Consider the following 12,611-nt stretch of genomic DNA (forward strand, 5'->3'; position numbering starts at 1 on the left):
TAAATAATATATATATAATATTTTTTATTTTTTATTTTTATTTTTCATTCGGTTCAATTTGGGATGAAAAAATTCTAGACCTGAATCGAGATCGGACTGAGATCGACTGGTCTCAATCTCGGTCCGTACTAACCTTTTATCACCATTAGTTCTCCCCCATTTGGATTCTCATTCTGGGTTACTTGTCTCGGATATGAATTTACTCAAGTGACATGTCATAAATTAAAAAAGATAATGATACTCTTAATCTTATTTATTACTGTTTTACTATTTAATTATATATTTTTTTTATCATTTGATTCTAAATTCAAATTTTTAGAATATAAATTTTTTGCATAATTTATAATAAAATAAATTCAATCAACTAATATAATCATGTAATTTAATTTAAAATAAATTTAATTTTATAAAAAATTAATATATAATTAATTGATTAAATTTATTTATTTTTAAATTATATAAAAAGATGATGTTATAAAATTTTTAATCCATATTTAAATAACAAAAGAAAAAAAAAGCTGGATAGTAAAGGAATAATAAAGAAGCAATCAGAGTATCATTATCCAATTAAAAATATTATATCATCCGGAAATCGGAAATTATCTAATTAATTAAAGATTAATTGCTATTTGGCATTAGAGGATCTTTTTTTTTTTTTTTCCCTCTCAAATTTGTCGAATATGACTGGATAAATATTGGAATTTAGAAACCTGCCATTTCTGCCGACTAGCCCAAATGGGGCCCCAACCCTATAACCTTTGCTTTTTGTATTTTCTCGAGAAATTTCTCTCTCCTACCACTCAAATCTCTCTATCTCTCTCAGAGTCTCAACGGCTTTAATTTGAAATTATCGGACGCGCACTTCTTGTCTCCTTAATTACTTATACACTGTACATTTCTTCATAGCCAGCAGCCGACCACCCACCAAACTGTTCCCTCTCTCATTCTTAGTTCCGTGCTCTCTGCCATGCGTTTTTGGTTCAATCTCAGCTTGTAGGTACTTTCCTCTCGCTTTCTCTCGTTTTATTTTTTTTGGTAGATTCCTCTCGCTTTCTCATTATAGAACATTTTTTTTTTATCGAATTATTTCGGTGCCATTTTCCTGTCATTTCCGCTAAGTTTCCCATGCTGAGGATCCTAATTTTAGAAATGTTCTAGATCTGTGGTCAACTTATTTTGACTTTGAATGTGTGCGTGCGAATTCTAGGGTTTTTTTTTTTTTTTTTTTGGCATTGAGCGATACCTTCCTGGTTTCTATTTTATTGATTACATCAATCAGTTTCTGATGGTATACATTTCTTGACTTCCAAGAATTATAGAGTTTTGTTGTTTGTGTTGAGAGATTCGAAAAATCTCCGATTACGTTTGTGTTTCTTAGCTGATAGGCTTTCATAGTTTGATCGACTTCGATGTTAGGGTTTTAATGGAATCGACACTGATTTATGTAATTTGTTCCTATTGTTGTGGGGTTTCTGGCGAATTGATTTATAAGGCATTAGCATTGTTAAAAATCGCTACTACAGTAATTCTTGTTCATTTTGATATTGAGACCTCAGACTCCCGTGACATTGTAATTTTGAGATTTGAATTTGAGTGCGCTGCTTTGAGAAACGCGAAAGAAAATAGATCACTTATTTTTCCCTTTTTCTTTTCCTGTCAATCTATTTCTTTTTAGAAAAATGTTATTTTGCCCATTCCATTTGCCCCCTCATTTTGACACCTCATATATTTTAATTTTTTTATACTTAATAATTAAGAAAGTGACTAATTATTAATATTTTTTTTATATTTTTTGAAAATATTTGAAAATGATAAAAAAAAATATGAATAAGAAAATTGAAAAAAAAATAAAAACAAAATTTTGAACTATCGGTCAAAATGAGTGGTAGTACTCAGGCGGCACAATAGCACCGCTCTTCTTTTTAATTTGTTCAAGTGTCACTTGAAACATTTTGACCAATCACTGCATTAATTAAGATGTTTTTGAAGATTTCATTTCGAACAAATCATGATTCATTAATTTGATTTTTTTTATATATTTATCTACCCAGGTTTTGCATCTAGCGTAAGCCACTTGAATACTATAATGGCATCGGCGAATCCTTTTTTTGATGACATGCGGAGCAAGCCTGAGGTTATCGATCCTCCTCAAAGTGAAGACATGATGGATGTTGGTGAAAATGTGAATGATACTGCTTCAAATTCTCTAAAACCTAATGTGGCAGTTTCTAGCAGTGTCCGTGAGCTGTTGGAGTGCCCTGTGTGCTTAAATGCCATGTACCCTCCTATCCATCAGGTTTGTTGGTGTTCATATAATGAATGGTTAAATTGCATAGTTGTAATCATTTTTGTTCATGTAATTTTTATCAGTCTATCCACCTTAATAGAGGGACTTTATTACTGAACTTCTGTAGTTAACACGTTTCACTTTTAACAGTGGTTAAATTGCCATTATTATTTTTTTCCTTATCAGAAAAATATTTAACGGTGTTCTCCTTTGCATCTAGTTGTTAGTTGTGGCTAGTTATGAAATTCCAGTTTTAATTTATCCGTATTCTCCCTTGTTGCAGTGTTCAAATGGTCACACATTGTGTTCTGGTTGCAAACCCAGGGTGCACAACCGGTGTCCTACCTGCAGGCATGAACTTGGCAATATAAGATGTCTTGCATTGGAGAAGGTTGCTGCTTCTCTGGAACTTCCATGTAAATATCAGAGTTTTGGGTGCATGGGTATATACCCATATTACAGCAAACTTAAACATGAATCTCAATGCATCTATAGACCCTACAACTGTCCCTATGCTGGATCAGAATGCACTGTCATTGGTGATATTCCTTCTCTGGTGGCCCACTTGAAAGATGATCATAAAGTTGACATGCACAGTGGCAGCACTTTCAACCATCGCTATGTCAAATCAAATCCACAGGAGGTTGAAAATGCCACATGGATGCTGACGGTATAGTGTTGCTTTGTTCTTCTCTCACTGTCTTCTATATGCTGACGGTATAGTGTTACCCTTTAGTAGAGGAGGTAACGTGCTCCTCTCGTGCAACTATTTCCACCAGTCAATGTAGATACAGAATTTGGGTATCCCTTGAGGGAAGGCCTTGTTATGTGGTTTCCGCTAAAGCTGGATCACTTTGTATGTTAGTTCTTTGGACACCTCCTATTGTTAGGAACGGGAAATCTTTTAAGTTATGAGCTTTATGTTAAAAAATGCACATGCCACATACTTATAGGTGTTAACTTAAATACAGAATTTTAGTGAGGCCCATCCAAGTTTCTTCTGTTCTTTTGCCTAAAGAGAATAGGCATAATAGTTTCTCCATATCAGGATGTGTGACAACAGATGCACTTAAAAAAATGCCGTGGCACATTTATCCCTAGCTCAGTTAACCCTTGCATTTACTGTAAACTTTGGGTAAGTATTTGTAACTGATAATCGGATTTCTTGGTTAATTTCTAGGTCTTCAGTTGCTTTGGTCAGTACTTTTGTCTGCATTTTGAAGCTTTTCAGCTTGGGATGGCTCCAGTTTACATAGCATTCTTGCGGTTTATGGGCGATGATGATGAGGCGAAGAACTACAGCTACAGCTTAGAGGTTGGTGGAAATGGCAGGAAGATGATTTGGCAAGGGGTACCTAGAAGCATTAGGGACAGCCATCGGAAGGTTCGTGACAGTTTTGATGGTCTCATCATCCAACGCAACATGGCTCTCTTCTTCTCCGGGGGAGACCGGAAGGAATTAAAGCTTAGGGTGACTGGTAGGATTTGGAAAGAGCAGTGATTATATCTTCTTTCCCCTTATATGTTTAGCCTGTAGTAATGAGTCTTCTGGTCATGTATTTTTTTTTGAGATTTAGGAGGCAAACTCTCTTTGCTTGTCCATGCAGTAAATACATGAGTGGGAATGCATACTTCTTATCTATAATATACAATACTTACCTATTTGTAGATGAATTGTAGTCTGGCAATGGTAATTTTTCCTTCTGTGTTCACGCATGGGTGAATACATCCCTCGGTGTTTAAACAGCTCGTGTTGGCAATCATTATTGGTTGTCATTTTGATTGATTCTTGCACTGATGTTGGTTCCACATCTTTGGCATAATTTCCCTTTTAATTCACTTGACTACAAAGACACAGCAATACCTTAGGTGTCCCCATCGTATAAAATATCCTAAAATCTCAAGAACTGGCTTTCAATTGAAATCTCGTTCATTTTTAAATTTTATCATTTTTAATTATATATGTTCATGTGTAATTTAGGTGATTAATGTGTGAAGTCGTTTAAAATGTTTCACATTAATAAGTTTGATTGAAAATAAAAATAAAATTCTAAAATAGAAATAACGTATAATTCAATTGTTTAACCCTTATTCTTTAATCTCGATTTTAGCTTTTCAAGAGAAGGGTAGAACTCCAGAGACGATCTCTTCATTAGAAGATAAACCTCCGATATTCATTGTATAGTGAGAATGAGAGATTATGAAAGACTGTTTGGATGTTGAAGTGAGTTGAGTTGAGTTGAGTTGAGATAATAAAATATTATTAGAATATTATTTTTTAATATTATTATTATTTTGGGATTTGAAAAGGTTGAATTGTTTATTATATTTCGTATTGAAATTTGAAAAAGTTGTAATGATGAGTTGAGATGAGTTAAGATGAGTTTGGTAACCAAACTCATCCTAAATAAATTTATTATACTAGATATTCCCTCTCCAAAATCCTAGTCGACGTAGGTTTTATGTTGAGTTACGTAAATTTGCGTGTCTTTATCACTTTTATATTTTCAGTATTTATTTTCTATTAATTACTATAAATGTACACATCAACACCACACAACCGTATTGGACTATCGTAGGGGGCTCTAGATCACACTTACAAGGCCCAGATCGTCATAACAGGCCAAGAATAACTATTTATCTTCTTCCGACCTGTTGTGTGATTTTTTGCATCAACAATGAGCATTTATCATGTTTATTTATTGGAATGCAATTTTTTATATCTTTTTTTTTAAATGCTAACTATATGTATAAAAAACATATAAAAGAAGTTATATCCAAGTGATTTTCCATTTTTTTTAAATGAAAGTTATGTACATGTAAGAAAGTCATGTGGATATGTAAATCATTTTACGTATTTTTACATACAGTTAGATTTATTTAAATAAAATTGGAGATATGAAAAATTAGATATGGATATCAATTTGTAAATTTATTTTGTTGTAAATATAAACTTACAATGTATTATTTACTTTCTAAAAATTTCTTTATTTTCTTTCTAAAATGTAAAAGAAGATAACAAAAAAATATCATTCCTAACAAAGCTATTTTAATTTGGAAAAATTCTACTTGCGACAGGCCATGGGTAATCCCCGCGTAACCGGGTGATAAAAGATTTTATTTTTTCACATATCTCTCCATTCAATTCTGCTATAAGCCGGTGCAGAACCGGCGTGGAACCAGATGACGTGGCACTATCTTGTCAGTTGAAAAAAATAAAATAAAATAAAATAAAATAATAGAAAAGAAAGAAATAAGAAGAATAAAAAGTAAGTCTCTGAACGAAAAATTGTCTAAGAGCTAGTATCGTCCCTTTTTCGTAATCGGAAAAGTAAGAAAAAGGAATCGAAATCAGATGTCAATACTAGCTCTGCTTTCGTAATTTCTCAAAAAATATCCCTTTTATTTTCTTTGATTTTCTTCTTCGTTTCATGTTGCAGTTGTTTGCCATTTTGATTCTGCGTTTTTTGGGGTATTTGATCTTTTGCTTTTGCGTTTCAAGCTTTGCCAAACCAGCAGACCGTCGATTATCCAAGCTTCAAGCTTGTAATTGTCGGCGATGGTGGAACCGGTAAATTTCCTTTAGTGTATTCTTTCCTTCAAGATCTAACTGGTTGCTGGGAAAATTTAGGATTGTGAGATAGAAAAGTTACTGGTTTCTTCCGCTTGCTGTCTGATCTTCCGAAGCCATTTTGGCGCTATCCAATTTCCTATCTAAGTTATGGTTCATGGGGTCTATAGGTAACTACTCTACGAAACAGAGTTTGCATATGTTGCTCATGGCTAATGCTGTCATAAACCAACAGAGGTGTCTAATGGGGTTGAGAAAATATTGGGTTCAATTAGGACTCCTTAGTCATGGCCCAAAAAACATATATATTGCAGAAATATTTCAAGGGAAATTATTTTGATAAAACAAGGAGAAATGAAGAGAAACCAAACTCAAAACGAAAAAGCTGTAATTTTTAAAGAAGTTTGTTTCCCGATAGCTCCCATATAGATGAGTTATATGGTTTTGGTGGAGAAAACCAAGTGGGTTTGTGGCTCTGGTGAACTTCCTGGGGAAGACGATGGGAATGGGGGGAGAAGAGGGCAGGGGATCGAGCAGGAGAAAGTGAAGGTGAAATGTGAAATCACTGAAATGTGGAAGGGACTTGATTTCAAGCTCGGGACTTGATTTCAAATTTCAAACGACGCCGTTTCCAAACGTGCCATGTAGGACACGGTTCCGCGCCGATTCTCCAAACCGGTTGTAAGTAGATTTATTCATACTTTTATGACATTACTCTAGTCCCAACTCAACCAACCCCAAAATGCATATATATATATATATATATATAAATGGGTTGGATACATAGATTAGAGGTATGTTTGATAATTAGGGCCAACTTTTATCGTCACAGAAATAATGAAATTTGGTTGAGAAAGCGTTAGGTGGAAGATAATATCCAACTGCAATACTAATAAACTTGCAACAAACTTTTGTCAGTGTGAACACCAAAACTAGTCTAGACTTTTTGGAGAAATTGTGATGAACTCTTCAATCCAAGTCTGGTAGTGGTTCAGCATACAGATGACAAATATCGGAGTAATTTTAATGTCAAACAAAGGCTCATGTGTTGAAAGTAAAAGCCACATTTAATGACTTATCTTTTCTCTCTTTTGGGGCTCAAGTAGATAAATCATAGAAGTATACATTCGAATCCTCACTTCCAGCATTAACTACATGTTACAACAAAATCACAATGTCGGCAAGAATCAACAAAGATTTTTCTTTACATTTTTTTTTTTTTTGATAGAAATACTCTCATTTCATTAATGAAAACGAAGTTACAAATGTGACTTAATACATGGACAAATCCAAACTATAAGCCAACTACGCCTAAGCTCTGGGGCTTCCCCACACACAAAATCTCTTTGTAGCGGACATTGTCTTAACTTCTCAATAAACTTTTTTCAAACAGAGAAAGCGTTCTGTAAACAGAACTAGACGGCACCTCTAGAAAAGCGTTCTGTAAACAGAACTAGACGGCTCCTCTAGCCTCCTATAGAGGAAAAGTACGGGACACTGCTATGGATACAAAACCCAATAGCAACTACTAACTAACAATTACTAACTACCAACTAAACTGCAAATCCACAAGCCTCGGTGTGACCCAGACGACACGCCCACCGCAAGCATTGGCATCTCGAGCCCTGATGGAACGCGCACCCAGCTCACGCACGGACACAACAGCCTCCACTACGCAGGTAGCACCTACGCGCGAACACTGGTCGTACGATATCACCCCACTCTCGAATAGCTCTTGCCCCAGATTACGTACGATCCAAAGGCACAAACACCTCACTTGGGTCAACAAAAAACACAAGAACACAAAAACAGACGCTACACAATACTGGAACAGAAAAAAACAGAGACCCAAATCGAATGAACAGTGCACGAGCGGCGGCAGTGGCGCGTGCAGGTGCTAGTCACTCTGGGAGGAAAACCGCCGGTCACTCGTGGAAGCCCCGGATACAAGGAGGCCAGAGAAGCCGAGCGTGGCATTGGCAGAAAGCTCCGCGGTGGCGCGTGATGAGCACGCGTCAACGGGATCCGGAACTTCGTCCCGCGCGTGCGGGCTACGCTCCACTCCGATGAACGCCGTATTTGGTGGACTTGAAGATCGGCGGCTGGGCTTCATCCCGGTAGGGCGCGTGTAGGAGGAAGACGGCTGCAAAGACACGAACGGCGATCCTCCCTTATTCGGCCTGAAAACAAAACAAGATAAAAACACTACACAGATAAACTGGACGGACGAAAAGGGGGAGGGGAAAGGAGAAAGAGGGGGGAGGAGCCGGAGCTCCCACCCCCTTTCGATTCCAAAACTTGAAAACTTAGGATTTAGAGAGACGGAAGAGAAGGTGCAGTAGATGTTGAATGGCTCGTTTGTAGATTTTTCTTTACATTTGATTGCGGGGAATTGGCATGTACTGCACAGCTGTAATGGGGGATTTTTGCCTTCGGGTACTTCGATGGCGGTGAGAACGGGATAATGCTCCCGTGCGAGAGTCATACTAACGGAGTAAATACATCCTTGCACATATTGTTCCAATAACAATGGCAAAAGAACATGTGAGTTCATCAGATAAAAATATATGAAAATATTTTTTAATAATATTAAAATATTTTTTAAAATATTTAAAATTATTAAAAAAATTTATATAAAAAAAAACTTAAAAAAACATATAAAAATACACTTACTAGACCCAACAAGAGCTCTAACGAGAGATCTAACATTTTCCTTTTTGTTAATTTCGATACGATAGACGTGAGAATTCGAGTGATTCGAACAGTATGGTACTTCTCAATGTCACAATCAAATAGCAGTATTATTCTGTCGCTTGCATTTTCTCGCTGTAATTAGAGCATTGGCAATGGTCTAGTCATTGTCAAGTTTAAAATTTAGCTAGAATCTTAATTTTTAGCTATAATATCAATTTTTGACTAGGTGAGTCCACATTGGACTAGTCATTATAAAGTTAAAATAATAATATAATATTATATTTTTTATTTTTATTTTTTACAAATACAATTTATGTATTTCTTAAATCTTCATGCTTTGTAGAAATAATGTGTCTACTCTATCAATCAATAAAAATAATGTGCATGACATGCATGTTTTACCATTCAAAGAGAGAGGGAAGTGATGAAATAATTAAATATTATTTTTTATTGTGAATAGTAGCTAGCCATATTTAGAGAAGATTTAAGATTTACTATTCATCAAGTCTTAAGCTTTGGACCATTGGCTAGTCCAATGTAGAGACTTTTTCTCACATCTAGCTAAAGTTTAGACTTGCATTGGCATTTAGCTAGTTCATTGCCAATGCTCTAAGTGATCTATTTTTTTATTTAATTTTTTATTATATTTAAATATTTTTTAAAAATTAAAAAAAATACATTAATGCATTAAAAGTTACTTTCTTAAACGTTAAGTTAAAAAAAAAAAAATTCACCGACTGGTAACATTTGCACGGTATTGCAGTTTTTTCCCACAATCAAATTTTCCCATGCACATCGTGGGAATACAATTACAATGGATAACTATGCCAAAAAAAAAAAAAGTACAATGGATAACATATCGATTGCTGTGCTGCCTACTCCACTGAGTATATGTTTATTATCATTTAATATCATACTGACTTTTCTGTGAAAAAGGACGGAGAATATTTATTATAAGAAAATAATGATTTATAAGTTACGCATATTTTTTAAAAAAGTGTAAAGATGAGGAATCTATTTGAAAAATTTTATATGTCAATGGTGGATCTCGCTTCCTTTAATGCTAAGCGTACAAGGTTATTTTGATGGTGTACAAGGTTACACTGTAATCTACGGTTTCCCCGAATGGCTTATAAAATAAGTCAAGTTAGAGCAAATGCGCGTGAACTGTGAAGCATATCCCAAAGATCAGTAGTTAAGGTATGTATGATTGGATTTTTTTTTTAAGGAAACATAGAACATTTGTTGGATCATCAAATCATGTTATCGACAGATGATTTTCCATTTATACTAAGCGTTAAACATGGAGGAACCTTTGGATAAATGTAGACTTGCATGGTTGAATCTCATGTTGATATGCATGCAGCATGCATCTTTGTTTTCCATTTTTTGGATTTATTTCATCTGCTTGTACAAATATTTACTTAATTTTTCCTGATTCCTTTACATTCAAGCATTTACAGTTTCATGATGATCTTCATTAATGTTCTTCAGTGCTCAGAAGCTGAAGCTAGCATAAATTCAGAGAGAAGCGGACATGGATGTAATTAAACTCAATTGCTTCAAGACCTTTCAATCCCTAGTTTCACATTCTCCTCCACCTATGAGTGCTCAGAGATCTCCCAAGTTTTCTATGACTTCTACCCTACACTCCAGATCTAGGTGAGTACTAAGAAAGTGATATTCATCGTCCTTTTAATTGTTATCTTTTATCGTCATCTAATAAAGTAGTATAAAATTATTAAAAATTATTCATCATTCTTTAGTTTTTTTTTAATAATTTGATATTATATAATAGAAGATAAATGTTAAATACAGATTTAAAAAGTATGTAAGTCTCGCACAATTTATTTAAAAATTAGTGACATCCACTATGAAAAATTAATTTTTTCATACAAGTCTATAATTTTTCCAATTTTTTTAAAGGGAGTGTTGGAGGCTTGCATATTATAGGATTGCAATAATCATTTCTTTATAATTATAAGATGATAATGATTAACTGATGCATGACATGCATACTTAAGAAATCAGCTTATATCCAACTATATTCAACATGAACTTGAATTTTCTCTATCGTGCATGGCTTCATTCTAGGCGGGACAAAGATTCTCCAAGCTCTCCTAGCCAAGCAAGTGTTATCTTAGCCCGCACCATGCCACCGGAAAAGATTGAAATATTCAAGTCCATGGAAGGATGGGCTAGAAATAACATCGTAACTCTCCTAAAACCTGTGAACAAATCTTGGCAACCACAGGACTTTTTGCCAGATCCTACCTCAGATGGATTTTTTGAGCAAATCAATGAATTGAGGAAACGAACAAAGGACATTCCGGACGAGTACTTGATTGTCTTAGCCGGCGATATGATCACAGAAGAAGCCCTTCCAACTTACCAAGCAAAAATCAATGGCACAGAAATTTTTCACGATGTAACAGGCGTAGACAACACACCTTGGGCAATATGGGCAAGGGGATGGACTGCTGAAGAAAATAGGCATGGTGATCTTTTGAACAAGTACCTCTTCCTTTCCGGACGAGTGGACATGAGACAGATCGAGAAGACAACACAATATCTGCTTGGGTCGGGAATGGTACTGATCAGACATGCAACATAACATGATTTTCAACATACTTTTTGAGCTTTAATTTTAGTTTTTTATATCGTCTATATATGTCTCTTAAAATTAAAAAGGAGTTCTAATCCATAAACTGTTAATGTTTATAATCTTCTATATATAGGATGCCGGTCTAGGGCAAAATCCCTACCTTTTCACCATCTACACATCGTTCCAAGAAAGAGCAACATTTATCTCCCATGGTAACACAGCCAGGCTTGCCAAGAGGCATGGGGATCCAATACTTGCCCAGATATGTGGCACAATTGCCTCAGACGAGAAGCGCCACGAAATTGCTTATACCAAAATAGTTGAGAAACTTTTCGAGCTTGACCCAAATGAAACAGTTGTGGCCTTTGCCGACATGATGAGGAGGAAAATATCAATGCCAGCCTGCTTAATGTATGATGGTGAACACAACAACCTATTTTCTCACTTTGCTAATGTTGCCTCTCGGATTGGAGTCTACACAGCAAGAGACTACAGAGAAATCCTCCAACATTTGGTTGCAAAATGGAATGTGGAGAAGCTAAGTGGACTGTCGAGTGAAGGACGAGAAGCCCAGGACTTTGTCTGTGGATTAGCTCAAAGAATGCAAAGGGTTGAGGAGAGAGTTCTGGCACTAGCCGAAAAAGCATCCTCCATTCGTTTCACCTGGATTGCTGCTAGGCAGATGTAAGAGCCTAGGGGCCTAAAGCTGCCACCATGTGTGCTGTCTTTTTTTTTTTTTTTTTCCTTTCTTTTTTAATATTTATCAGCTTGTTCCTTTTAAAAAAAATGGTGGTCTTGTGCAAACTCATATGTTAAAATAAAAGGCTTTGATTCGATCCATCACTATTCATAACAAGTAAATCCACACAATATTAATCTGTATTTTATAGTCCAATTACATTGGGCTTATCATATTAACATTTATTAGCCCAATTCCGAAGAATCATTCAAAATAGAATAAAAATCCATTCTAATAACAAATAAATTATTTGTTAATTTAAGAATAATTAATTGAAAATATATTTAAAAATTCTCAAATTGGTATCACGGTGTGTAGAACATACCTAGTAAAGTACTAACATGATATAATTTGATTTAAAAGATAAATTTTAAAATTTAAATCTTACATATAAAATTTTACTTTTTAAGTGATGAATAATTCTATTTGAAAGCCTTTACATCACACATAATTTTAGAATCTTACAAATCAAATTATGTCACGGGACTAGTGTATGATATAAAGACATTCAAATTGCAATATTAGTAATAAATAATTCTATTTTAAGTGATATAAATGGTGTACTCAACATTGACTAAAGAATAAAATTATTTGTACAATTTATTTTATAAAGGAGTGGATGATTTGAACATAATGATACTATTTAGAGATAAGACCTTCTTTAAAGTAGCTCGACAAATTACTCTTTACATTAATAAATAATGAGTAATGCTAT

General features: G+C 34.7%; 2 protein-coding genes across 3 annotated transcripts; both read left to right on the top strand.

The window, feature by feature from the left end:
* Positions 1–694: 694 nt before the first annotated feature.
* LOC108988975 (E3 ubiquitin-protein ligase DIS1-like) lies at positions 695–3,949 on the top strand. Of its 2 annotated transcripts, none has more exons than XM_018962420.2 (4): positions 695–997; positions 2,052–2,296; positions 2,571–2,957; positions 3,468–3,949. In XM_018962420.2, the coding sequence occupies exons 2-4, from the start codon at positions 2,087–2,089 to the stop codon at positions 3,786–3,788; spliced, it is 918 nt and encodes a 305-aa protein (XP_018817965.1). In that variant the 5' UTR covers positions 695–997; positions 2,052–2,086; the 3' UTR covers positions 3,789–3,949. The 2 variants fall into 2 exon arrangements, with proteins under 2 accessions (XP_018817965.1, XP_018817958.1); XM_018962413.2 differs by having other exon boundaries at positions 736–993.
* Positions 3,950–9,570: 5,621 nt separating this feature from the next.
* On the top strand, positions 9,571–12,009 carry LOC108988959 (stearoyl-[acyl-carrier-protein] 9-desaturase, chloroplastic-like). The gene is made up of 4 exons (XM_018962389.2): positions 9,571–9,752; positions 10,047–10,214; positions 10,647–11,142; positions 11,291–12,009. The coding sequence occupies exons 2-4, from the start codon at positions 10,090–10,092 to the stop codon at positions 11,843–11,845; spliced, it is 1,176 nt and encodes a 391-aa protein (XP_018817934.1). The 5' UTR covers positions 9,571–9,752; positions 10,047–10,089; the 3' UTR covers positions 11,846–12,009.
* Positions 12,010–12,611: the final 602 nt, after the last annotated feature.

The sequence above is a fragment of the Juglans regia genome, chromosome 5 (genome assembly GCF_001411555.2).
Source record: "Juglans regia cultivar Chandler chromosome 5, Walnut 2.0, whole genome shotgun sequence".
Classification (NCBI taxonomy): Eukaryota; Viridiplantae; Streptophyta; class Magnoliopsida; order Fagales; family Juglandaceae; genus Juglans; species Juglans regia.

Coding starts and splice junctions, on each gene's coding strand:
- LOC108988975 (XM_018962420.2), top strand. CDS start 2,087: ATGGCATCGGCGAATCCTTTTTTTGATGACATGCGGAGCAAGCCTGAG. Junction 2,297..2,570: donor TGTACCCTCCTATCCATCAG/GTTTGTTGGTGT, acceptor CCCTTGTTGCAG/TGTTCAAATGGTCACACATT. Junction 2,958..3,467: donor ATGCCACATGGATGCTGACG/GTATAGTGTTGC, acceptor GTTAATTTCTAG/GTCTTCAGTTGCTTTGGTCA.
- LOC108988959 (XM_018962389.2), top strand. CDS start 10,090: ATGGATGTAATTAAACTCAATTGCTTCAAGACCTTTCAATCCCTAGTT. Junction 10,215..10,646: donor ACCCTACACTCCAGATCTAG/GTGAGTACTAAG, acceptor GCTTCATTCTAG/GCGGGACAAAGATTCTCCAA. Junction 11,143..11,290: donor ATCTGCTTGGGTCGGGAATG/GTACTGATCAGA, acceptor TTCTATATATAG/GATGCCGGTCTAGGGCAAAA.